Source organism: Lissotriton helveticus, chromosome 9, assembly GCF_964261635.1.
Source record: "Lissotriton helveticus chromosome 9, aLisHel1.1, whole genome shotgun sequence".
Classification (NCBI taxonomy): domain Eukaryota; kingdom Metazoa; phylum Chordata; class Amphibia; order Caudata; family Salamandridae; genus Lissotriton; species Lissotriton helveticus.
In genome coordinates, this window is record NC_136070.1 from 619737770 (window position 1) to 619764878 (window position 27109).

The following is a 27109-nucleotide window of genomic DNA, read 5'->3' on the forward strand; positions in this document are numbered from 1 at the left end:
TCCAGCTTAGCCTGGACAGCCTAGTTTCGGGGCCCTCTGCCCGCCATATTGACGTGGATCTTAGGGCGCGCAGCAGGCGCAGAAGGAGTTGGCCTGCAAGTTAAATTGCTAGTAGTTGTCCGAACTGTTCCGCCGTCAGTGTCCTGCCGTGGCCGGACCCCGGGTTTATATCCGGTGTGAAAAAGTACTTGGTGGTGTGGGGCCACTAGTCGGTGGAGGGGGGAAACCGGTGGAGTGCTGGAGCACGTATCTCCCTGGTAACTGCGCGGGCGTCACGCCTCAGTCACAAAGGGTCCCACGGTCTGTCTCACTCTGGGCCAGTACCCGGTCCAAACCTCCCTGAGGAAGAGTAGTTCCAGCAGCACCAACAGTATGAAGTAGGTGCACCCCCCAACTTCAATGCTCCTATCAATCCAAAAAGGGGTTCCACTCAATCTCAGAATGCTATATTTCAGGGCCCACACCGTAATAGTTAATATGACGCCACAGGTCAGACTTATGGGGCTGGAGTGTCTCTTGAACAGGGTGATAGCGCAGTCTTGAGCAGAAAACACGAGTCACAAAGAGCCCGGCCCGCACTTGCCAGTCTTATATTGAGGGGGTAGGGAGGACGCGGTGGTTCCACAGATATCGCCGTCTCTCACCCAGGCCTACCTCCCTCGCAGCCGTCGGGCTCGTGCCAGAGTTGGAGAACGTAGCCGGACTCCGCAGCAGTACCGGGGGGGGTCCGTCACACGCGTTGAGGCCACCGCAAGTAGGTATGGGGCGGGCACCTCAGGAGGCAGCAAAGGAGGCGGAATCGCCGTTTGTGTGTCCCAAGCGTCAGGCGGGGTTGAGCTCCGCGCCTCCGTATGCCCGCCTCTGGCCGCTGCAACAACGTTAGTCCCCGGTCTGCTGGGCTCTGCTAGGCTGCGCGTACTCGGGCGGCGGTATCTTTGGATGACGGCATTGGATTTTTATCTGAGTTCATCCGATGAGCGCCGCTTGAGTTCCGACGTTAGGGGAAGCCCTCCATGGACTCCAATTGCACGGATTTATGCACGGATTTGGTGAAAGGGCTGGAAAGGCCTCGGAGCTCCGAGACTAGGCGGCCATATTGCTCGGCCGGTAGCCACGCCCCCTGTATGTATTTTGAACTAACAGAAATTCCGCTGTTAAACGACCACATGAGGCACTTTCTTCTAGGGACATTAAATTAAATTGTCTGAAACATTTGACTAGTTCTGGCCTAGATATTATGGCACATGATGCTTCGGGAGTTCTCCAGAGGCCCGGTTTACCTAGCTTAGTGCCTAGGTCCGTTATGTGACGGAGCCACAGGATTTTTTTGATAATACATGAGGTCAGGAGCTCCTTTAGCTCAGCCTTGTAAAGGGACATCTCTGGGGTCACACATAACCTCCTCCAAAATGTTAATGGTCTCAGGACAATCTCTTGATCCCATGTCCATGCGGAGGGGAGTAAGAGGAGTACTACGGGGTAGGCCCACAAGCTGTCGCATAAAGTTGTTCTCGACCTTCGTTAGGTTGGAGGTAGAGCAGTGCCCCCACAACTCCACCCTGTATAGCGTGGCGCGCCTTGCTTGAGCTTTATAAATTTCCACCACAGGGGCGGCTGGTTTAAAAACTGAGCTTCTGTACATCTTCATTATACCACCCACTGTCTGGCTTAGCCAAAGTCTTGCTTTGGCCAGCTGGGGCTCCCATTCAAATTGCTGTAACAGGGTAACTCCCAGATAATATCTTTACTCTTTCTAGAGGAGTACCATTTAGAGAAGGGTTTGGCCTAGTAATGCTAGGGGGGTTAAAGATCATGTATTTAGTTTTAGTTAGATTGATCTCCAGCCCCCGCAGCTTACAGAAACTAGCAAAGCCATTGTAGTGTGTTGGATGCCCATTGATTTTTTTGAAAGTAATAAGGTGTCGTCGACAAACATCAGCGTAGGCACCCTCCCTTATGCTAGCTTAGGAGTGTCGTTGTCCTTGATGTTTATAAGATGATCGACCAGACGTTAATGAAAAGACAAAATAAGGAAGGGGCTAGAACGCATCCCTGTCGAACCCCCTTTTGAACAGGGAAGCAAGTTCCCCATATTTTCCACAACGTACTTGGGCAAAGTTTCCCAAGTGGAGCCTCTCTATGACCTTAAGAAGATGGGGAGGAATCCCAAGATCACTCAGCACCTTCCAGAGCTTCTCCCGAGGGACCAGATCAAAGGCCAACTTCAGATCAACAAATATAAGGTAGAGGCTGCCACCCTCTATAATCACCGTTTTCCAGAAAAGTAGTTGTAATCTGAATATCTGGTCTACGGTTGACATGTTTGATCTGATAGGTTCTTAGTATTTGTTCTTCCTCCAACCAGCCCTGGAGACGGTCCAGAAGCACCCGGCCGAGAAGTTTTTGGGTGATATCAATTAAACTGATCGGCCTGTAGTTAGAGGGTGAAAGGGGACAACCTTTTTTTAAACATGGGCACTATCTCTGCCCCATGCCTGTTATCGGCGGGGTCCAAACCCTTCAGAATGGCATTATAAAGGGCACACAGATATGGTTTCCATATTTTGGGTTCTTCCCGGAAGAGGTCCCCCTGTAGTTAGTCTAGACCTGACACTTTGTAACTTTTTAAAGGCATTTCCCACTTCAGTCATGGTGATCTCCGAGAGCCCCGCCAAGTCTACCTCCGCTATCATACTAAGGGGAGTAGAATTGACAGAGCCACCATCCCAATGGCATACAATGACCCAAAGTGGATTTCCCAAGCTTCAAGGGCTATGTTGGGCTCAATGGCCGATCTCCTTCCCTGTCGCCCAAGCTTTCTATGCCCCAGAAGGTTTCCAGATTTTTGTTGTTAAGGTCCAGGGTGGGCCAACCCGCCTGTGTTGCATCCCACATTTTAGATATCATTGGGATTGCTGGCTGGTAAACTTTGGTGAGCTTAGAGGGAGAATGTTGTATATTGCCCCCACCTAACATTTCTTCTATTATTTGTTAAAGTTAGAGGGCCTGTCCCATTTGTGGTGGTAGAAGAGGGATTGGAAATGCCAAGGTACCATGGTTTTAGAGTCCGATTCAGGGAATTGTGGTCGCTGTCCTGCCTCTGGGTGATATAAAAATCGAGGACCTTATCCCACAATCTCGTTGTAATCAATTAGAGAGGATTGACCTACTCTATTAAATGTGTGCTGGCTTGGCTGATCGGATTTGGTCCGTCCATTGCATGCCCTGGGTGATAGTTAGGGTAAGTGAGTTAAGCTGCATTACCAGTGGTGACCATGGTTGGGGTAGTCAGGGGATCGGGTGTAGCCCAGAAAAGATCTTCAGTGGAAGTGGAATGGTTAGGGTCAATGAGAGGTTCAAAATGGCAATTAAAGTCACCCCCCTATGATCAACCACATCTCTGGGTCCGAGTTAGGAATAAAGTGTCCCAGGTGGTCGATTGTGACAGATTCTTGACTGTTGTTGACAGGGCGGGAGTACACGTTGATTAGGGTGATTTTCTTCTTTTAGGGAAAGGAGAGCAGGACACATTGGATGTCATTTGTGGGTGTTATCATCTGCTCTGCCCTACAACCAAGGGGAGTGCCTACCCACATGGAAAGGCCACCTGAGGGCCCTCCTCCCCAAGGATGCCAGAATGTTAAATGAGGCTAAACCCATCCGGTGGGGGTTTTCACTTGCTCATGTCTCCTGGAAAAAGCAAATATCGAGTTCATCAACAAATTCACCCCAGTCAGGGCAGGTCAATTTGTTTTTGATGCCTGCCAAATTCCACGAAAGTAACCTCATCCCGCTTGCCTGCCCTCTTCCCTCACTTGCAAACTTGGGGACACCAGCACGGTGAGATAGAGGGTCACCAGTGCCAACCCCAGACTGCATAACTGATGCCTCCCTCAGTTGACCTTCTCTTCTTATGATGCCCGGCAGGACGGGGGAAATCACATTGTGAGTCCCACTTGATCCTATCCTACCTCCTGCCGGATCATTCCAATGAGGGAGGCTAGAACCCCTGTTTGTAAATTTCGAGCTACCACCCTCTTTGCCCATTGTGTCATGACCTGCCGTATCTAGATCAACACCCTTAAGGGGTCCCTCCCTCAGTCAATCTACCTCCTTGAGGCAGCCATATCTATTGTTCACCGGGATATTAAATTGGGGGAACCTAGAATGGACATCCCTGCTTATTTCTTGATATATATATATATATATTGTGTTTCTTTTTCTTAATGTGGCAACAATGTGGGTTTCCGATTTCTATGAAAGAATCAAAGAGCACGTTTTTTTAAAAGTATGTTTTATTTTGAAGAGAAATTGGTTGGGCTGCACGCTTTTGAGAGCTTTGGTGTCGTACCATTATTAATTTCGAATTCACTTAGGAATGTTATTCTTATATGCTTTTTTCCCCAGGCTGAGAACGTACTCCCAACGTCTCTACTGTTACAATAGGGTAACTTTGCATTATGCTGTCATTTAATTTATTTGATGTGTTGCACTATGCACTTGACCTTTTTAAGATGTATTGAAGGTTTTGTTCAGACTTGGATTAACCCATGTAGTCTGTTCTCTAGGTCTATTAGTGCCTGTACTAGAGGGGAGGGCTATATATAGTTTGGATTGTATGGCGCCATCTGAGATTGATAAAGCCTGCTGCGCAGGCGAAACGCGTCTCTCTATCTTTGCGGGGTCGTGGGAGACCTGAACAAAATAAATTAGCCTTATACTTACCGACTATGAGTACGTGCCACTTTCTCCTTGGAGTTGGATGGATGACTGGGATATATATATATATATATATATATATATATATATATATATATATATATATATTTAGTTGCTTAAAAAATACTTTGCCACTTAAAAAGTGATCCTTATATATGTGTAAATATGTCAAAAAACTTTCTGGCGACGATCCTCATGCAGCGGAAAGGAACACCAGTGCAGCGGCCCCAATTTTGCTCTGGTGTGTTTATTTAGGCAACAAAAACACCCGACGCGTTTTGGAGTTAAACTCACTCCTTTCTCACGAGGATTGTCGCCAGAAACTTTTTGAATATTGGGGGCTGTCTACTCCCGCCATGTGCCCGCCGACAAAAGTGGCTCGGACTCCGCCAAGGATTTGTGTGGATTAATGTGTATGTATGTGTATATATATATATATATATATATATATATATATATATATATATATACATCTCCAATTACGCTGCCTTGTACACTGGACGCACAAATAAACAGGTACGGACAACTTCTTGAGCTGGTGCCAGATATTACTTTATTTTATACAAGTTAAAGTGCAGTGCTCCTTCATGACGCGTTTCGGTCCTCCTGGCCCTTTGTCACATCATATGTATACATATATGTATATATATTCTATTTTTTTTCTAATAATATTAAAAGTAAGTTCACGAGAGGTTACGAACAGGTACGTTGAAGGTACGTCTTTTAGTACTGAGGAGACTAGAGAAAGAGATACCAGAGCAAGATGGTTTGTCCCATTACTGTTATACTCGTAGTACTTAACAGAAAAATCTCCTCGAGATGTGCCTCTCAGTAGGCTGTAATCTTGACTCCTTAGTGGGACTATTGAGGCGAATTAAGGTGTGCAGTAGTTATTCGGGGAGCCTAGATCACAGTTACTAGCGACATTCCGCACGTAGTTCTTACAATGCAGTTCCTGTTCCATGGGGCACTTATTCTGGCTTGTTGTCTTTTTGCCTAAAATGGAATCCAGATTATTATTATATCTCCGTGTATACTGAAAAGATAACTCTTTTAGTGTTGGGAGACACTGAATATGGTAAAAGGCGGCATGTTGGACGTTTTTCGAAAAACAATGCTTGGCTCCCACCATCCTAAGTGAACTGTTTATATGGGGAAACTGAATTTCTTCTATTGAGCAGAGAGCTCTCCTTCTCAAGTAACTACTGTGACTGTAATGCTTCAGTGAATTGTAAATGTGGAGCCGGAGCTAAAATGAGGCATGGCACGCTTGGGTTTATGGATCTTGCTTACATATATTTAATAAAGTTGGATGCACCATTTACAACAAACACCAGGTAGTCCACGGTAGGCGGCAGTAGGTAATAGAGATTGTAGGTGAGTGCATTGTAGGAAATGTTTTTAAGTGTCAAAATATGTTGTGCAATCTGTGCTACAAATTATATCCTACAGAATGTACTGCAGTCTTTCTCAGAAACTTTCCTTATTTTTAAGAAAATTGATTCTTCACGATACACTAGTGTACATGCAAATAAAGTAACACATAGTCTGCGGTTGTGGTGGACTTTTGATTTATATTTAAGATTTCCATACTGCTTTGAGACATGCTTCGTTTGTATACATTGAAAATTCAAATGAGGCACATGCACCATTCATGAGGCTGCTTATGGTAGGTAGTAGCAGGACATTTCAGGCCAAATTTTCAGTGAACTGTGGTAAGTTTTTTAATCCATAATATTGACTAGCCTGATTGATGTTCTTCACAGATTCTGACCAACGGCTGTGAAACAGTTGATATGACGCTTCGGAGGAATGGCTTGGGCCAGCTTGGGTTCCATGTGAAGTATGACGGTACGGTAGCTGAAGTTGAAGACTACGGCTTTGCCTGGCAAGCTGGTCTGCGGCAGGGAAGCAGACTGGTTGAGATCTGCAAAGTTTCTGTGGTGACTTTAAACCATGACCAGATGATAGATTTGCTGCGTACCTCAGTCACTGTGAAAGTTGTCATCATACCACCCCATGACGATGGTGTTCCACGGAGGTAACTCCTCTGAAAATCTGCTGTTTTTCTCTTATTCTAATCCTTGCTTTGAAGGCCAGTGAACAACTCTGTTGCTGTCTCAGAAATAAATGTTATGTTCTCTCTTTGTATTGTGATTTAAAATTATGCTGTGAGTATCCATTTCCATGTGTTTTTTTCTATCCGCTTATGTTTCTTTTTTACCTCTGAACTGGAATATGTATACATGTGGTTTTTGTTGATTGCAAGCCTAGACAAAAGGCGGCAGAGCACTATATAGGCTCAAAGGCAAAGACAGCCAGTGAGTGATTGGAGGGGAAGCTAAATTATGAAAGTGAATTGTCGTGCTATAGCGCTCTTGAATGAATGATTTTTTTTATTGCATAATTACTTTAAATCATTGCAAAATTGCCACACAGTATCAAAGGTAATATTTAAAACAGTTCTCACACCTTTTATGAATCATGTAAACATTTAAAACCGGTCTCACACCTTTTATGAGATGTGGTTTTGTCCAAAAATGTGTGGGTTAAAATTTCATTTAAAAATAAATTGGCCGGGTCCCTTGTGGACAAAGAGTCTACTTGATGCTTCACAGTATTTCGCTCTTTAAAAATATATATCTTCAGCGCTTTCCCATATTGGAGCAGGTTCCTGATTGACACAGGAATGCCTTGCCAGATGGTGGGTACATAAATGGAGATGGCTTGTTGCTTCCTTTTTTGCACCTCTATACCTACAGACTTATGGGGTCTTGACCTGTGTGTGAGCCGATGGCCAAAGGAAGTGGTGACCTTGTGAGCCAGCTTGGTGGGGATTGGCAGGGGAAGCCAGTGGAGTTCTATCATGGTGAGAGTGATGTGATTGTATTTAATCTGTGCCTTGATGAGGTTTGCTATAGCATGCCCTCAAGACGAGGGCCAGTGTGAAGTCTGGCAGACTCTGAAGTAGGGCATCGCCACCATTCAGATGCGAGAGCCAAGGGCTTGAATTGCGTTTATGAATCGCTGGCTTTTCCCATTCAAGTCAGTCCTCAAAGAATGTACCTCTGTAGCTAGCTGATCCTCGAGCCATGTCGCCTGCTAAAGGAATTATCGTCTGATGGCTTCCTGACCAGTCTTCGATGAGATTGCATGGTTGAGAAAATAGAGAGTGCTGTGAGATTCATCCCGTGGGCGGCACTGTACCTCACCTTGAAGCATTAGGTAATACTTTAAAGTAAGTGATTGCTTGCCAGGAGCACTCCATAAGGCACCAGTCTTTTGTTTCCTCAGTCCCTAGATGCTAGTGAGAAACCTCTGGACCTTATGCAACTCTTAAAATTCTAAAAGAGCAGACTTTTTCTCTTGTTACCTATCCTCCTGTTCTTTCTAAATCCAGCTTCCATATTCCCGGGGATTGGAGGTGGGTTGACTACACTCCAAAAATAGCTGCAGTTGTACTGGTTATTGATTAGCCTCCATCCAAGTTCTCCAAGAGAGGCTGTCTGGCTTTATATAAATCCCTTTCTTTTGGCCTTGTTCAGAATTGAGGTCTGCACACCTCCAATAATAGCTGAATATATAAGATTATCATCGAATCCCCGAAATGTCACCAATGTACCAGAGAGTTCCCATCTTAAATTATCTCACTAAGTAAAGAAGATGGCAAAGCATAAATTGTTGTTGTCATCCTTCTGCAGCTTTTTCTCGTCAAGGAAACAAAGCAGATTTGTTATCAACTGAAACCAGGGTGCCGAGAGCCATTCTCTTCTGGAAGGTAATTAGTATGTATGTAGTTCAAAGCTGCTTACATTTGAAATCTTGAGTTTCCTCCCATTTGGCACCCTGCTGTACCCCTATCTTTACTGTGTGGGGCCTCTTAACTCATGTTTCCTGCTAAATCCATGTCCACAGGATACCATCAACCATATATCTAGATTTGGATTCCATTTTTATTTAACAAATCATTACATTCTAGTCCTCGTTCCCCATGTGTGACCAAGTGGAGGTAACATTTTGCTCAGTAAGAGCCCCGGACTAAAACCAATGAGTAATTGGCATTGAGTGAATGGACAGCCCTACTTGCCAATTCACGGTCAGACCATAGCAGTACAAATCTTCTTTCTACTTCAATACCGCATTTGTAATCACTTGAACAGTGAAGTCATTAACAAATAATGCATTCTTAAATGATAGCACTGGAGGTACAATGGAAATTTAGAATATGTAATATAAACATATCCGGCTAGTACAATGCTCTCAACCTAAGATTTAAACACCAATTTTTTGGGTGCATTTGTTTTATCCATCAAGCTGTATTTGAGAGTGAAACAAATGTATGTCGTTCATTTACAGTCACCAATAGATGATGCAGTAATGCACACTCTTTTCGTGAATTTCTCACACATTTCCCTCCTTTTTTAGGTCGAGGACCGTCGCACTGCATAGCAGTGGGCGGAGCCGAAGATTTAAAGTTTTTTTAGTTAGGGGGCTTGAACCCGCCCCTCTTCTCCATTGGCGGGCTTCCTAAACGGAGGCCAGCCTTTGGAGGAGAGGGGGGGTCACTCAGTTTAAACCCTGTCTTTTTCGGATTCGGGGGCGTGTTTTTTGCGTTCTATCTGTGACGTCATCCGAGGGGGGTCACTCAGCTAAAAACACGCCCCGATTCCGAAAATTTAGAAGGTTTGCGGCAGCCATTTTTTTTTTCTTTTTAGAAAAGGTGGTAACCCTGGAGATGTGAGTTGTTGCGCCCTGCGTCTAACAAGTTTTCAATCCGCTTCCAGGCCCTATATCTCCTAACAAGAAATTCAATTGTTAGAAGCAAAAAACACAACAATAAAACGATTAATACCTAATAGGATTCAGATGGAGTACAGTAGAAGCGTTCTCCGTGCACTTGGAAGGTGTTGTCTGCGTGCAGCAGGCGTGCTCCCGAGGACCGAGATTTTAAATGAAACCATCCTTTCTGCAAAGGGAAAAAAAGTCACTTCCGCTCAGAGGACGGAGATGTTTGCCTTGGGGTGTGTCCACGGGACTGACGAGGTCTGCGATGGGTGTCCGGCGAAATCCGAGGCGCCGATGCCCCTGTCAGACCACCCAGGGCTCGACGATGGAGAGATCCTTAAAGACAGTATGGGCGGGTCCGCCTTGGAGCGCACCGAGGGTTGGAGCCCGGCAGCAGGCGCTGAGAAGGAGGTCTCCTTTCGGATTCGGCCCCGCGCAGCCACCATCTGCAGCGACGATGTCCACGCGCGCTTGCAGCCCACGAGGAGACTGTCGCTGAGTACCCCCCCTCCCCCAAATGCTACTTCTGGACTATCGACTGCCGGTACCAACCCGACGTACTGCGAGGTAGCGTCCACCGTTTGCAACTGCGTTTTGCAATTAGTTGCTATTGTTCCTCCCACGCCGTGGCCAGCGGTCTGCATGTATTCTGGGATTTATTTATCTGTAGTAGCGCTCTTACGTTTATTAGTTCCATGTGGGCATGCTAGTCCAGAGCATAGGGTGGGCACGGCTATTACACTTAATTTTCTGTGCGACCCGGGATGTGCAGTCTGTCTAGTCCATTCTAAAGTAAGGACTACAAGTCCCAGTGTGCGAATTAATTCTGGTCAGGGTGAACGACTCCCCCATTGGACCTATTCTGTTTGAGAGCTCTATTGTAATTCTAATTGTATCTCAATTTCACTTTCTTGCTGTTTAAGTAATACATCATTCGTGCACACCAGTGAATATTTTTGGTTAGTTGGGGCTCAGAGCTGGAGATTTTAATTCAAGAGAACACCCCATCTCTTTTGTCGGGTAGGAAAACCTCCTTTGGCTTGCACATTTACCTAGATTGAGTCGAGTGACACTACTTGTCCCCATGCTGTTGTCCATCTTTTGGTGACTGCGCTGAGCAGGACTTATTTACAAAGCAAATATGAAGAGGACATTGTTTTATACGGGTTTGCAGTATTTTTGGCAACTCCATTTTCTAGGTACTATTTTTTCCGATTTATGTTTGCAAAATAGTGTTGTTTCAATCACAGTCTCTGTTTAGAATCAGCAGAGCTAAGCCCTGCTCTCTCAGGCCCAGGGCTTTAAGTGGACCGGATCTGGCCCGTGCTCTGCACCCACAGTTCTAAAAAGCAGGTGCTGAGACGGGTCCCTATCGGGCGCACCATATCTGCAATCACCCTCTGAGTGAAAAAAAAACTTAACTCTACAGCAGTAGAGCTGCTTAAAGCCTTTGATGTAACATCAAAAAGACTTGTTTTAGTTCTTTCACAGTCGACTCATTTCAGAGCTGAATCATTTTCTATATTATATACTATGAACCACAGTTGTTGCTTATTTGTCATATGCCTCTAACAACTATTGACAAAGCCAATAGTCCTGGCTTGTTGTAGGTGTATTGTTACTTGTATAGCTAGATGCAACGTGGCTCTGTCTGTGTGTGTGTGTGCATGGCTCTGTCTGTGTGTGTGCGTGGCTCTGTCTGTGTGTGTGCGTGGCTCTGTCTGTGTGTGTGCGTGGCTCTGTCTGTCTGTGTGTGTGGCTCTGTGTGTGTGTGTGTGTGTGTGTGTGTGTGTGTGCGTGGCTCTGTGTGTGTGTGTGCGTGGCTCTGTGTATGTGTGCGTGGCTCTGTCGGTCTGTGTGTGCATGGCTCTGTCTGTGTGTGTGGCTCTGTGTCCGCAAATACTCTCTACTACTCTCTAATGCTCACCTATTGCCATTGTAAATGACAATACCATTTATTTATGTTTAAAAAAAAAAAAAAATGAGCAATGCCAATAGCTCTACCTTTAATAATGCTGAGACCATTGCATTGTAAATGCTTGTTCTCTTACAGTTCATTGCCATCCAGTGCCCTTCAACCTTGTCTCTCGATCTGATCCATGCAGGTGTCTTAGATATTAATTTAACATGATTCCAGAGACGGTTCGGTACCTCTGCCTATCGCGTGTTTAATTTGCAAAATAATAGGGCCCAAAGGTTTGTTCAGAAGCCCGCGGTCTGCGCTGTTTAAAGTCGGTTTGCCGAACACCAAGGCTGCACCTGCACAGCCCATATTCGGTTGTACGAGCGTACAACGCAGGTAAATACATTGTATGCCTTTGCCACACATTTATTTGCACGCATGTTTTTACTGTGCATATGCATTTACAACACATGCCAATTCCACACATTGTTTTTAGATTTTAAAACAATCTATTTGTGGGGGGGAAACCCCCCCACTTACCTTAAATGCGTGGTATTGGCATGCATTGTAAATGCATATTCGCGGTAAAAATATGCATGCTAAAAATGCGTGGTAAAGTATACCAGGTTTGCATATGATCTGTTATCTACCCTAATTTCATGGTCGTTCGTATAGTACAATGGGGGAAAGAATAACAGGACATGCATTCCTCTTCCTTTTTCTCTGGCTTTTCCTCTTTATGATTATAGTCTACATATGACTTCAATCTGCGTTTCTAGGCTCTTTTAATTATCAATGAGGAAAGGGAAGCATGTGATACCCAAGATTGGCATGTGTCAAATGATAACTGCAGCCCACCATTTCCATGTAGTGCATTGTGGATGTTGTAGTCTTATTTTCCTGCTATTAAACTGCACTAACACACCCAGTGAAAAGCCTAGTACAGCAAGCCCAGTCAGTGTTTGTGGTAATATGGAGTGAAATTGTAACCATATATTAGAACCCAAGACATTTACATTAACTTTCCCAAACCTGTAACTCCACACAGGTGGCTCCTACACCTGGGTCTTAAACTTGAAACTCACACATTCAGGTTCTGCTTTTCGAAGTTGTGATCCACTGCGTTCAGGCTAATAATGTAAAATCATGGAGCTGCAAAGTCACATCTCAACAAATCAATTCTGCATCTTTCCACCAATGTCTCTGATTCAGTGCTGTCAAATAGCTTCCTGTTTAACACCATCAGCCAGTCCTTGCCAACTGCGTTTAGCAATCATTGTCCAATAATGTATTTACTTATTTTTTTTCTTTGTTTCAGTGCAATATAACTTTAGGGAACTAGGTTATTAGTTGTGTAGGATCTGAGGCCTTCACAAGTAATAGATCCACAATTATCTCCTTACTGGGAACCGAGCACCTCACTGTAGCGCTTGACTCTCTCAGGGTCCCGGTCCCACCCCTAGTACGGTCCTGCAGCAAATACTAATTGCAGTCCAAATCTTCAGGCAAATCATAGAATAAACACACGAAAATTAAGAGTGACCCATTCCACCACTCTTAATCTCCTTGGAAGGCGTGAGGGTGTCATTGTACCTTCAGGTCTCACTCCCAAAGTCATCCCACTTTGTAGCTAATTCTGACCCTTGTCTAGTCCCAAGCTGAATTTCCGGGGCTTCAGTAATGACTTAGATTGAGGAGTTCCGTGAATTCATGCTGCCACTTTTTAGCATGTTGCCAGCTCCCTCTGGTGCAGTTTTGGGTCCCAAGGAGTTGAGAGGCCTCCACACTGGGCTTCCGCTATCAAGTCCGCTCTCTGCGTCACCTCGCCGGAACAAGGTCCACTAATGCGATCATGGCCCATTGATTCTGTAGAACAACGGCCAACTAATAAAGCTGTCTGACAGTGCCGCCTCAACCGAGGTGACATGCCTCTTTGACTGTGCAGCCACCATTCTGATTCCAAATCTGTGCCTTTACCCTCCAGAAGGGATTATGTCCTACATGAACTGCTTGGCACAAATTCTGACAGTGGTAGCTACCCCAGATGTCCCTAAGATCAAAAGATGCCAACTGCCGTGTCTTTTGTACGCGGATGACGCTGTGCTTATGGGATTAACACCTAATGCCCTACGTGCACTAGTCAGGGATTTCTCATTGTACATGGGGAATTTGGATTTAAAAGTAAATTTTAAAAAATCATTCATTATGTCCAGTGGGCCGGGTGCTAAGCAATTAAATTCCATTACGATAGGAGCTGATAAGTTGCTCTCAACTAAAACTTTCCCATATTTAGGTATAGTCTTTGCTGCGAACGGCCTGTGGAGTGGGCACATTGCCCACGCCACATGCAAGTTCTCAAAGGCTATAAACTCAATTTTATCTCTCCCTAGACCGAGGAAAGTCGGAGCAACTAAAACAATTCTAAAGATATATAGACTCCAATGCACTCCAGTGGCAACCTACGGTGCCGAAATTTGGGGGTCAGTAAAAATCCCCTCAATACAAAGAGAAGAGAATGGGCTCTGCAGGAAACTACTGGGGGCTCCCATTTCATCATCAGGCTTTATTTGCCACTCGGAGCTGAATATACCTCATATTAGTGATTTTATAGCTGCCAGGCCTGCACTATTTTGGTTGGCTATTTGGGCAAATGAATATGCTAGCCTAACACATGATATTTTGAGGGAATGTTTAGCCTGTGACAAATGGAACAAGATCCCATGGCTTCGTGTTATACAAGAGAGTCTGTCTAGTATAGATAGGGGCAACCTCTTTGAAAATCCATCTTATATAAAGAGGACTGATAAAAAAGAAGTCCAACTTGAACTGTATGCCACTTACAGGGAAAAAAGACTGTCAGAAGAGATGAGGAAACAAACTGTTGTGTCCTATATTAACAATGGTTTATTAACCCAGCAACTCCCGCTGTATTTGATATTACCAATGTGTTACTGGGAAAGATCTCTACTATTTAGAATGAGAGCAGGAATGATAAAGTTTTTACTTTGTTTTCCTTTGGGACACAGCTTAGATGACAAGATTCCGTGCCCTTGTGACGGAACCAGCAAACAAAATGATTTACATTTTTTCTTCATGTGTAAGTTTTATATGAAATATATCAAATGGTTTCTGGCACCATATTTTAAAAAACATAGACCCCTCTCCTTGAACCAGTCCTATTTGATGCTTTTAAAATTAGAGGATGACGAACTCATATTTCGCACAAGCTGTTTTTTAAAAGTTATTTTTAACTTACGCAGAAGTATGGAATGCCCTTGATTTATTTGCACTACCAATGACTATTGACCCCCTCTGCACTTTAGAAACGTGCGACTTAGTAAATGAACTGACAATGCCCTTTATAGTGTCTATTGAACCTATTGTAATTGTAATTGTAAATGTTGAATTGTATTTTAAACTGTGCTTTTATGGATTTTTTGTAATCCGAATAAAGATTTTTGAAATTGAAATTGACAGTGGTAGCTATGATTTTAGGATTGACTTTGCCAGGCTTTATCCAAAGGATAGGTATGAGAACCTTCAGGATGCCACTGCTCTTTATACTTCCCAAGACACTGGACTGGTTTCGCCTCCACACCCCGACATGGAGCGAAGTGCCTTCTTCGCCATTGTTGTGCAGAGTGAGACCGAGGTTCTTGATATTTAGCTTCCTACTGAGGAAGGAAGTTAAGAGCAGTGTGTTGACAGAAGTGCTTCACTTCAACCAAATGAGTTCTGAACCCAAATTGCCTTTTAATGAGTCTGTAATTGACACTCTTTTGGGGACCTGGGCTAAGCCCTATTCAGTTCCCCTGTCAATTGGCAGGTTGCCAGAAGCCACTGAGATCCACAGTATCTCACCCAGGACCCTATTCTGAGAGCCTTGTGGTAAAGGCTTTGGCCGATAAGGTTCACCAGAATTAGTTCCTGATTATCCTCTTTTATTCCCTGTCAGAAGAAGTAGAGACATTTAGTAATAGGGTCTTCTCATCTACCAACGTGGCCCTTCACTCAGTGAATCTCTGCTTCTTCTAGGTCACTACTCTGATGCTCTATGGGACTCAGTAGCCTAAGTTTTACCCATAGTTTCAGAAGAAGCTCATGCTATCCTTTCTCAGGCTATGCTGGATGGTTGTGACTCGTCCAAGTTGACTATCCATTATGGGCTGGACACCACTGACTCAGTAGCATCATGGCACTATTGTAGCCCTTCTCAGGCACATTTGGATGCGGTCTTATGGCTTTTTAGGAGACTTCAGGCCTGTCTTCTTGATATTCCATTTGATGGTTTCCGTCCTTTTTGGGGATAAGCAGATGTATCCCTGGAGTGCTTTAAGGACAGCAGGGTCACAATGTACTACCTGGGCCTTTCTGCTTCTCCACACCATATGCATTAACAATTTAGCCCTCTCTGTGGCCATTTTGGAAGCTTTCAGTATTGGCAACAAGACCTGCCAGTGCCACAATCGCTCCAATCTATTTGTGGCTGCGGTACTCACAGAGTACATGGATAGCAAGGGCAACAGGCTGTCCAGTGTTCCATCCCTCCAGCTGCCACTGCCCTCAAGCCTCTTTAAAATGCCGTTGACGGCACAGAGCCTCCATGTCAGTGGCAGGATATGACATTTTCTGCCAGGGTGTCAGGCTACAACTGTGGACAAATGAGTCCTGCAAATTGTTCAGCGTGCTCATGCCTTACCATTTCTTGAAATTCTGCCACCCATTCTATCATCCTCTGACCAGTTGATAGAGGACCATCCATCCCTGTTGCTGCAGGAAATGCAGGCTATTTTGGCAAGAGGAGCCACTGAGAGGGTGCTAATGGCGGACGTGAGACGTGGTTGTTATTCCCACTACTTCCTGGTGACAAAAAAGGATGGAGGCCTCTGTCCAGTCTTATATCTTTGCCCTCACAGTGCCTTCTTCCGGAAGAAAGAATTCAAGATGCTCACCCTCGCTCAGGTTTTGTCTGCCTCTACCCTAGAGACTGGATTGTAGCATTGGACATGCAGGTCGCTTATTTTCACATCCCCGTCCTACAGGCCCACAGCACTACCTGTGGTTCACAGTGGGCGAGGAACATCTTCAGTTCACAATAGTCCCCTATGGCCTTTCCAGAGCCCCTCATGTGTTCACAAAAGCGATGGCGGTGGTGCAACACAACTTCGGAGGTCAGGGGCCCCCATCTTCCCCTACCTCAACAACTGTCTGTTGATGGAGGACTTGCCTCAAGCAGTAGTCACCCACCTCCAGAATACAGAAAACCTCTTGACATCGTTAGGGTTCACTATCAACGTTCCAAAGTGGCCCCTAACTCCTTTGCAGATGCTCCCCTTCACCTGAGCCATTCTGGACTGGGTGCATGTTTGTGCTTATCTCCAGGAGGGGAGTTCAAGTCATTTGGCTATGATCACAATGTTTCAGCCTCTATCCTGGATTGCAGTAGGGATGACTGTTTAGCTGCTGAGACTGATGGCGTCCTGCATCCTGCTGGTCAAGCATGCCAAATAGCATGGGCATGCTCTGCAGTGGATCTGAATTTCCCGGTGGCACAGCACGTGTGGTGGTGGTGGTGGGGGGTCTATCCAATCTGGTCCAGATTTCAGAGGAGTCCGTGAAATATTTGCAGTGGTGGCTGTGGGACATCAGTTGGGTCGGCGGCAGACCCCTCTCCTCATCACCCAGAGCTCACAGTAATGAATGATTAATCGCTTCTAGTTTTGAGAGGCCACTTGGGAGAGGTGGAGATCAGAGGCATGTGGTCTCCTGTGGAGGCTCAGCTCAATATCTATGTTCTGAAGCTGTCAGCCATTCGCATGTTGTTTAAAGCCTTCCTACCATCCATCAAATGGAAGTTGGTGCAGGTGCTCGCAGACAACCCCACTACCATGTTATACTGCAACAAGCAGGAAGGGTTGTGGTAGTCAATCCTGTACCAGAAGGCGTTGCGTCTCTGAAATTGGGACTCCTGTACACCTTCCCACCATTAGCTCTTCTATCCGACTTCTGAAAATTAGGACCGACCGGCCCTAGTTGTCCTAGTGTCCCCAGATTGGTCATCGAGAGTATGGTATCCCAAATTCCTAGGCGTGAGCATCAGTCCTCCTTTCCGGCTATCGATTCAGGAGAATTTTCTGCAGGGTACTGTTCTGCACCCTAACCTGCCATCCTACACCTTCATGCTTGGAGACTGGGCTGCGACAGTTGAGTTCTTTCAACTATCCTCCCAAAGTTGTCGTTTCTTGGCAGCCAGGTGTCCCTCAATCAATTCTGTATACGCCTGCTGTTTGCGCCTTGGTATGCTTCTAAACAGATCAACCTACTCCCTTCCAAACTGTCTGAAATTTAAGTATTTGCGGACGCCCTAGTCCAGCAAGGTCTTGCTTTGGACAATTTTAAAGGTTACCTGCTGGCTATTTCGGACTTTTTACTGGTTGCAGGCCAGCTCTCGTTCAAATCACCAGTTGTGATGCATTTCCTCCTGGGGTTATTATATATGTTCCCTCCATTTTTGTTTGTGATGCCCCTCTGAGATTTACATGTAATCCTCAAATTCCTCATGTGTTCACCCTTTAAACCTTTGTACAGCTGTTCCTCACAATAGTCTTTAATGTTGCCATAATATCGGCACGGCGAGTGAGCCATTTTCAGGTCATGTCGGTCAACCTGCCTTACGCCACTTTCCACCCTGAAATGCTGGCTTTACAAATGTGAGCCTCTTTCCTTCTTTCTGAAGGTTATGACTCCTTTTCATGTCGGTCAGAATATGACTCTTACAGCTTTCTTTGCTCCGCAGTAGAGACGCCACTGGCTGTGTCCAAAAAGGGCTCTAAACTTCCATATTGATAATACCAGGAACCACCGGGTGGATGCAATCAGTTGTTTATCAGATTCACCGGAGCAAAGAAATGCAGGATCTGATGTGCATTGGCAAAAAAATAGCCTCATGCAGTCTCATTCTACCAGAGCTAAGGCTTCCACCGCTGCACTGGCATACAAGTTGACATTTCTGGGCATTTGCCAGAATGATTTGTGGGCATCAATTCAAACATTCACAAAGCCTTACTGTGTGGACAATCCGTTCCATCGATATGGGCATTTTGCTTGTTCTGTCCTGCAGGACTTAATGGTAGGAGCCACTTCACAGACTCATCTCCCGGGAGGTACTACTTTGGTGTCTATTCAAAAGGTAAGAAATCTGTGATTAGATATCTCTCTCAAAAGCACAAGTTACTTTCCTGTGGTAATATTCTTTCTAACAAAGACTCTTTCTAACCACAGATTTCTCACTGGCCCTCCCATCCTATGCAATCTGTGAACTAGACTCTTTTCCACCTAAAAAGATCCCACTTTAAATTTTGGCACAGTGTTCTCAGCTAATCTGATATTGTCTCCATGTCTGTGGGCACTGCGAGCCAGAAAGCAAGTGATATCAGCGTGCATGGGTGAGCTTATATAGGCCTGTGCACTTTACTTCCTGCACATTATGACGTGGATGCGGAGCTGCTAGTGCCATCTGCCAGCATTCAGGGGTACTCCAGAAACTTTCCTGGATCCACTCTAATGTGTGGGCGAACATTCAAAACGTGGAGAGTCTGCAGTTGCTCTCTTCTAGAAAGAACTTTACCGAAGGTAAGTAACTTGTTTTACAGTGCTTGTCAGTGGGTTATAAAAGTTGTTCAAACTACGTGCACATCCAATCCTTGGCCCCTTGCCACTTGTAATTGTATGCAAAAGTGGAGGAAGGAGGTACAAAGATTTGAAATATTGACAGGGTGAAAGTAAAAGAAAATGCAGGTGAAGGGCTGTGGTTGAATGGTGAAGTGGAGGCGGTGCAAGCAAGTATCTGCGGAAGGAGTGTGAAAAGAGGGAGCAGAATAGGAAAGAGATGAGGTGTTAAATAAGCAGGTGGACGATATCAGAAAGATGTGTCGAAAAAAAGGTGTCCGTGTCTCAAAGAGAGGTCTACAAAGGGAAGTTATGTGAAGTGGAGGACAAGAGTGTTTGGAGTGCACGGCTACCCCCTACTCTAACTGACCTCAGTAATGGTAAACCCGTTCTGTGCTCGTTGGCAGACGGGAGCACTCCCTCCCTGGTGCTGCGACCGGCCAGCGGCCGTCGCAGCCCCGCCCACCTTTTAGAATTCCGCCGCGGGTAAGGTGTTAATTTTCAATCTAATTGTTTTCAGAATTGTTACTTATGCATCTTATACTGTTAACCGTTGGTAAAGCCAATGAGTCTGGCTTGTTTTAGGTGCTTGACAGTTATTGTGTGTTATGTCTGAATGCAGAACAGAAAGCTCACAAAGAGGCACTCAAATACTTGTGGCGTGGCACTCTGCATGAAACACTGGATTATAGGGCCAGGTGTATCAAAGGGTTTTGCCCATTTTGTGTCTATGGGAAAATGTGTTTGTACATAAGGCCATTAGTGTACATGTTTTAAACTACACCCTTAATGACATAGGTCACGCTTCTAGGAAACAATTTATAGTTACGCTTCCTTCGCTACGCCTCTTTTAAACACCCCTTGCCTCCACCTTTTTCATTGCATTTAAAACCCTGCTGTTGGCTAAAAAGTTAGGTCTGGCGCAAAATGCTACACGTGACAAGGGGTCTTTTAGTGGATTTGTATATTTCTCAACATGCCGATTTCTGAACCAAGACCTTCATGAATTGCATATATCATCTTTTAACCAGGCGATGCAGGTCCATGATGTTTTTTCCATTTCTCACATGCCTCTTGAACATTATGACTTGAGAGGGAATTGTGTTAAATCAGGGGAATTTACTGTCCATTTTAACTTGCATTTGCGTAGAGGTAATATTGGGAGGGAGATAAGTAAAATGGGAGAATTTCTGACTTATGCAAATAGGTTGTGTCTGTCTCCCACCTTAACTTGGAGTGTTGGCATGTGGGCTTTTTACGACAATTTATGTTGCAAATATCCAGATTGAACACTAACAAAAAGGTTGTGCCTTCGACATACTTTTCAGAAAACTGCCTTTGAGCTTCAATCCCACTCAAATTGTTCTTTTCAGAGAAGAATTTGGAAGTATTGTTTAGTTCACTAAGTGCAAATATTGGAAACTTAGCAAAACCTTGATTCCAGTGGGAAAAAAAATAAACACCCTATTCTTGGTGCATGTAAATCCAAGCCATCCATGTTCCACGCTGTCTCTCCGTTTCTCCTATTCTTGCTGTTTTTTAGGTCTAGCCTGGGCAGGGCAGCGCATGCGCTGCTCTGTGAGGCACGCTGTGTTCAGGTAGGGACTTGAACCTCTGCCCACTCTCCGCCTGTATTTTTCATTGGCTTCTGTCATTGTCAACTGTAAACTGTGGCTATTCATTGGTTAATAGGCTTCGTAGTCCCTCCTTAGTGCCACCTTGTCTTATTTTATAATCTCCCATGGCAACATCCCCTGTTAGGAGTGTTGTTACTCAGTAGGCTTTAATTTACAGCCGCCAAGCACTATTTTCTCAAATAGCTTTGTCCTGCCTGCTGTTTCAGGCAGGAAACCCTCTCTCTACGTTTAAAAAAAAAAAAAAATAGCACGAAAGCATTTGCGATGCAATAGGTCTTGACTTGCCACAGTTTAAGCTATTGGCATTGTAAATGACAATGCCTTTTATATATGTGTTTTAAAAACACACAAATAAAAGGCATTTTTATTCAGAATGCCAATAGCTCAAACTCTCATAAATGCGAGACCTGTTGCAATGCAAATGCTTGTTTATTTTTATTATTATTAACTGAGCTTGAATTCCTTCCTCGTGTTGCACTATTTCATCAGTTCTACCTCTCCCGACCTGCCTCAAGGCTGCACGCGCTGGCAACGGATCAGTAATTAGCTCATTTACATGTGTTCACTCAGCTAACCTAACGAGCGCTGGATAGAAACTGCCAGACCTGAGCTGAAACCACGGTTTCTGCATTTCTTTCTCCCTTTCACATTTAAACTTGAGCATCTGTCGCAGCTAAACTGTCACAGGGCCACTCTATAATTTTAGGTTCCAGACAACGACTTTAGAAATAGTTCCAAGTGGACGTCAGTTTAAAGAAATAAAGTTCGGAAGTTTTAACTTAGCAGCAACCAGTTCTGTCAGTGCTCGGTTTGTATCGGCGATGAGTCATTGCCCCGGAGGACTAAAGGCTGAAAACATACGCACACCCAGTGGTTTCATTTCGGCTCACCCCACTCTAAAAATGCAACTCCGTTTTTTTCGCACATTTATGTATTTATTTTTATAATTATTTTGCTGTTTGCGCGTTTATGAAAGAAAAGGACAGTTTTGCCTCCAGGCCGTTATACATTCACATTTTTGTACCAAGACCGAAATGGAGAAACATTTAGCAAAACAATTAAAACCTTTTAATGACCTATGTTTAAAAATAACTGATTAGCTATCCGAAATAGATCAAACATATATTAATTACCTAGGGTTTAGTGTCGTCTTCCACATCGTGTGTTTATTCCTGTCCTTAATGTTATAAAGATTGCTAAATTACAGCAATTGTTTTTTTTTTTTTTTTTGGACCTGTTGAAACTATGGCCATGTAATGCATATTGCACCAGCAGCCAATGTTGCATAACGACATGCACCAGCGTAATAATATTATAATGTGGCCCCTCGCCTCTCTCTTTGTAGCCCCAGATGACGGAAAATGTAATAAAAAATAAAAAAAGGTATATACCGATTTATTGCAAATTTAAGGTAATATCTGATGAGATTTATGGACTCAGAACTTTAAATACTGCATACGTAAAACAAAGGTGCCGGGAGGGGACAGATCAATTTTTCTTGCGCTCCCACAACATGTCAAAAAGAGATTGCTTTTTTTCCCCTCAAGTCCTGAGTAGATCTGCACGTGAAGCTGGGTGTTCGCCGACTCAACCACACCTGCCTCCTTGTTTCCAGAAACATGTTTGGACACTGTTCACTTCTGCTGACAGATTTAAATATGTGAGCTGGCTCTGCCTGCCGTTCAGGTAGTTAGAGTTGTACGCTACAGGCTACAGCGCAAGCTTAGAACATGGTCCTAAGGCACGGCTCTTCGACGCTTTCTTCACGATGTTGGAGGTGGCATTGTACGTGAGAGAACTTTAGACTCGAGGTCGTGGAACTTTCATCCTCTTGTGCTGCCTGTATTTGGTTCTGCTGCTTTTTCAGGGACGGCTGGGAAGGGTCTTCGCCTATCCCATGCTGGCTGAGAACGCAAGCTATGCTCATGGCAAGATTTGGGAGCAGGTCCTGGTTTCGGAGGTAGGTCAAATTCTGCATAAAGTAAAGAGTAAAGCACATCTGTTTGACTGTTCGCAGCTAACGCAGTACCTCATAGTTCTTAATTGACAGAGTTTGATTCTGTGATTGGATGAAGAATCTTGCTGGGAAATGGTCTTTTGAGATTATGTACAGTATATTTTCATTGTTATTAAGTGAGGTTTGGGTTCAATGATTAATGATTACATTTAGTGCCCTATGCCCTTGCATCATTTCATGTTATCCAGGATTTGGGCCTAAAGGAATTTATGAAAGGTCTTTGACAGCTGATCTCCATCTGCTGCCTCACTGTAGCACATTAAATTGTTCTATTGAACAAGTGGACCATATTTGACTTTTTTCTTGTCATGTGACTGAAGGTCCAGATTAGGTTACTTTTTTAGCTCACTTGGATTGGGAAGTCGCTGTCCACTGATTTACTTTATATAATCACATATTCCAAATTGTATTAACTTTTAGAAAGTGGCCATCTTCCCTAGCATGATATTATTTCACATGCTATTTGTAGTCTTAAATACTTTTGTCATATTTTTTGTGGTCTATTGACTTAATAGACTTAAGAAACCTAGTCCAGTGATATAATTTCACTGTCCTTTTAGCCATCACTTGTGTACCCATGGGATGCTTTTGAGTCCTGCGCAATGTTTCTGCGCCATGTTTTCTCACAGTATTGTGACTTATGTAAGATTGTTTCTCTTGTACTTCTGTTTTTTGGCTAAGACTCTTGAGTGTAGGTTTTTTTTTTTTACTTCAGTATCTCAGCGCTCTAATTTTCTTGCAAAGTATACTGTTATCAATTGAATGGTAATCTCCAGTTTGTTTGTGTCTGTCATTTCTGCATATGAATTACGTTTCCATTTTCATTGTGGTTATAGGTGAATTTCCTCCTTTGTGGTATATGTGGGATTGTTGAGTTTGTGTATTGGTTGGCTGGACAGGAGAGGATGTGTGAAATGACTGAATGGGAGTGGGATGGGTGCAATTATTGAGGGTTGTGTGAGGGTGCTAGCTAAGAGAGCTGATACTGAAGACCCGCTAGATTTTTATGGATGTGTAGTGTCTTCTCTGGATTGTTTTTAATTTGTGATATGTTGTATGATGTGAGGTGACTGTGGCTCCTGATAAGTGCTTCAATTTTTATTAGTTTGTTGCTTACATCCAGTTTCCCATCCATTACAAGTGTGTAGGACAGTCCATTATCGCTTCTGTTTTTGTGAACTTTTTTGTGACGGATTCTGAAAAACAGTGAAAGAGCTATTTTTATTTTCTGCATCTGATTGGTTGTAGAGGTTAGAAGCAGGCATCACAATTGTACACAGTCACTCCTTTTAACAATGGATTGAAAATACTTGACTGTCCTGAAACTAAGAGTAGTAAGGCAAAGAGTCACTTTTAATATAAATGATAGACCCATATGTAATAAACCGATTGACCAACCACTAGTGTTTTTATCGGTCAGAACCAAGTGACCTTCCCCACTCTCTACTATACATGTCCTATTCATTTCCTGGATTTTTAAGGCTGTATCTAGTAATGTCTTACCCCTTTGTCTACAGCTCTTCTCATGCTAAGAGCAAACGGATATACTTTGAGTTCTTTTCATCCAGTGGGTCTTCACGTCTCACTGGCCTCTTGAAATGAATTTATTTCAGAATGGTTTTTAGTGCATCCCCTTGGATGAAATATGCACATGTTGTCAATCTCAAGACATCGCTCAATAGAGACACCTGGATGCAGAGTGAGAATCCCAGGTGAAGGTTAGAGACTGAATACATCTGAGTATTTTTCAAAGGATGAGCAAGTACCTGAATTGGGTCTCAAGTTGGGAATCTGTTTGAGAAAGTAAAAAAAATAATATCATCTAGATTTAGTGATGATCTGCAACCTTCATCTTCGCCATTACTCAGTTTGCTACTTTAGTGAAGGACACTCATTGTACTAGTATGTACTGCCCCCTCAACCCTCCCTTTTTCTGCAGTCATTTACAGCAATAGATGTCAACTTAGTCTGACACCTTTAAGGTACACCTTCAATCTGATAAAGGACACACCTTTCCTTTCTCAGCCTCCACATATTGTCAAGACTGTTGTAGTTACTCTTCTATTGTAATTTCATACATTTGGTCAGACTCAATATGCCTTGTGTTTTGTAGTCCACTACTCAGAATAAATGCTTCTGACAACCGTCGTGTTCTGATGGGGTTTTTTCAATTAGTATATCGGCCGCCACCAGTATATGCCCTTTCACACCAGATTCAACAGCCTCTCTCAGACCACGCTCTCGATAACATCATATTGAATCTCAACTCGGAGGATTGTGTAGTAACCCTGTCCCCACACACGGAAACGAGGCAGGACAATGTGGGAAGGAGACCTTACTAGATAACCCATCATCTGCATCATTTGGATCAGTGTCCTGGTTATTCACTCCCTCCTTATCTCCAATACCGCATCACATTAGGAGAGACTCTTCTTGCCTGTCGCCTCACATACTACATATATATTGTAAGGTGACCATTTGAAAACTTTCTGCCTCCACTCTGAGATATTATCTCCCGTTGTCCCTATCCATCCAGTGCTACTCTTTGATTCACCACGATGAACCTCTGAAGAGACTGCAGCATAGATGGCTTCCGTGGTTCATTCCTCTGTAAACTATTGGCCCTGTGCTGATCAGTGTTGAGGTAGTCGGTGAGCAGAAGTCTATAGTACGATAAACTGACTTGCAGTGAAGCACTTCCTTGTTGAAGGATGTTTTGTACAAAGGTTTGAAGAAACAAGTGCAAGGCACCTTCTAAAGCAAGGTGATTTACTTCAGAGTAGATGTTGGTGTGGCATACTGGCGAGTGCTATAGTAATGCTAAATGGTTTCTGCCTTTTGAGTTGCTTAGCAGAGAGTTTTTAATGAGTATAGGGTGGACCTGAAGACACATTTTTTTTCGTGAATGAGCCTGATATATGCATTTATTTTATAGATGAGCCTACCTCAAAAAGTGAGCAGTAAATAATAAGTTCTGCAGATGCACTGCTCTCCTTACTATGTGCTGATCAGTGGATTTGGCCAAATTTCACATCTGGAGAAGCAAACCTTTTTAAAAAGTCTTGGTGTCCTTTTCTTTTTTGATCGCATGACTATTTTTTGTTTGTGTATTGATTTTAAACTTTTGTCAGTACCATCATTGTGAGCTAAATCACCTTCAATGATAGGACTATATGGCCATTATCAATTGTCTTTATATTCATCTGCTGTCCACCCAAGGTACCGGGAATCAGTGCTTAATTTGTGAAAGAAAGAGTGCCGGTGCCATAAACTCTGCTCTGAAGCTGGCGACCAGTGCAATTAAAAGTTGGCACGCAGCCAAACATCAAGCCCAATAGGATTTAATCCACTACCAGACACTCCCTGCCCCTTTTTCTCACACTGACAGGTTCTTGCAGTCTGTTTGTGACTGTTTTGCAGTCTTTTTCTTTCTCCTCCTTTCCAATCTGCGTGCTTTTCCCTCTCTTGCACTTAGTAAATATCTAATACTTGAAAAATAGGCGCTGTGCCCTCCGCTGGCACAAATTAAGCCCTGCTGGGAAAGTCTTTCTGAAAACGCCCTCTGCGGGTTCAGTTCAAAACTCCCACAGCACAGTAATTGTGAAACATAATGCCCATCAATCAAAAGATATTGTCTTGGGAAATATTCAGTTTATTGTGGCCAGAGTGAAATAACCACAAAAAAGTACTTTATGATTGGTTCCATTCAGCTCACTGATCCTCAATGCAGAGGCAGTCCTAGCCCCACAGATAAGCAAGTTGTTTAGTTAATGTATTGATGTAGTCCCCTATTGTAAATTTTCTGAAGGTCATGTTTACTTTAACTGTCTGGTCGAATGACTCCAAAATCATGGTCAACAGGAGAGGATGCACTGTAAAACCGTGATATATGCCCTCTTCGATGTCATTATGTGAAATAAGTACCCTTTGACTATTTATACAAGACTGTATTGATCGCTAGAATATTAACCTGCTCACTTCCAAGTGGTAGGAAGAAAGTAAAAAGGCAGGAAATATAGAAATACTGAGTACAGGTTGTTGGTGTCTATTTAGATGTAAACAAGTGTCTTAAAACCAGCAGTCTACAGTCACTCTTGGTGCACTTTATTCTAGATAAGTCAGTGGTCAAATATCCTGCCTTGTGAGCGAAAAAGTTAGCTGTAATGGGCCAGATTAATAAAATTAAAAGAAGTGTAGTTCCACTTAAATGTAGATCGACTCCTACACCTAGCTGTGGCTCTCCACCTTTTTGCTATTTACCATTTCTGAATGAATTTGTACATCTAAGTGTAGATTTACATATTTTCGCTTCCTCAAAGGAGGGCATGGAGAAGTTACTACATGCGACGTTTCACTTGTTGATGGAACTATCCATATACG

The 27109-nt window shown here is 43.8% G+C and overlaps 1 protein-coding gene across 2 annotated transcripts in view; it reads left to right on the forward strand.

The window, feature by feature from the left end:
- The window catches only part of SIPA1L3 (signal induced proliferation associated 1 like 3), a 780343-nt gene that overhangs the window by 507993 nt on the left and 245241 nt on the right, over positions 1-27109 (forward strand). For both annotated transcript variants that reach the window (XM_078660667.1, XM_078660669.1), the window contains exon 10: positions 6486-6760. In XM_078660667.1, coding sequence (XP_078516793.1) covers positions 6486-6760 — 275 coding nt within the window. The remainder of the gene's footprint in view (positions 1-6485; positions 6761-27109) is intronic.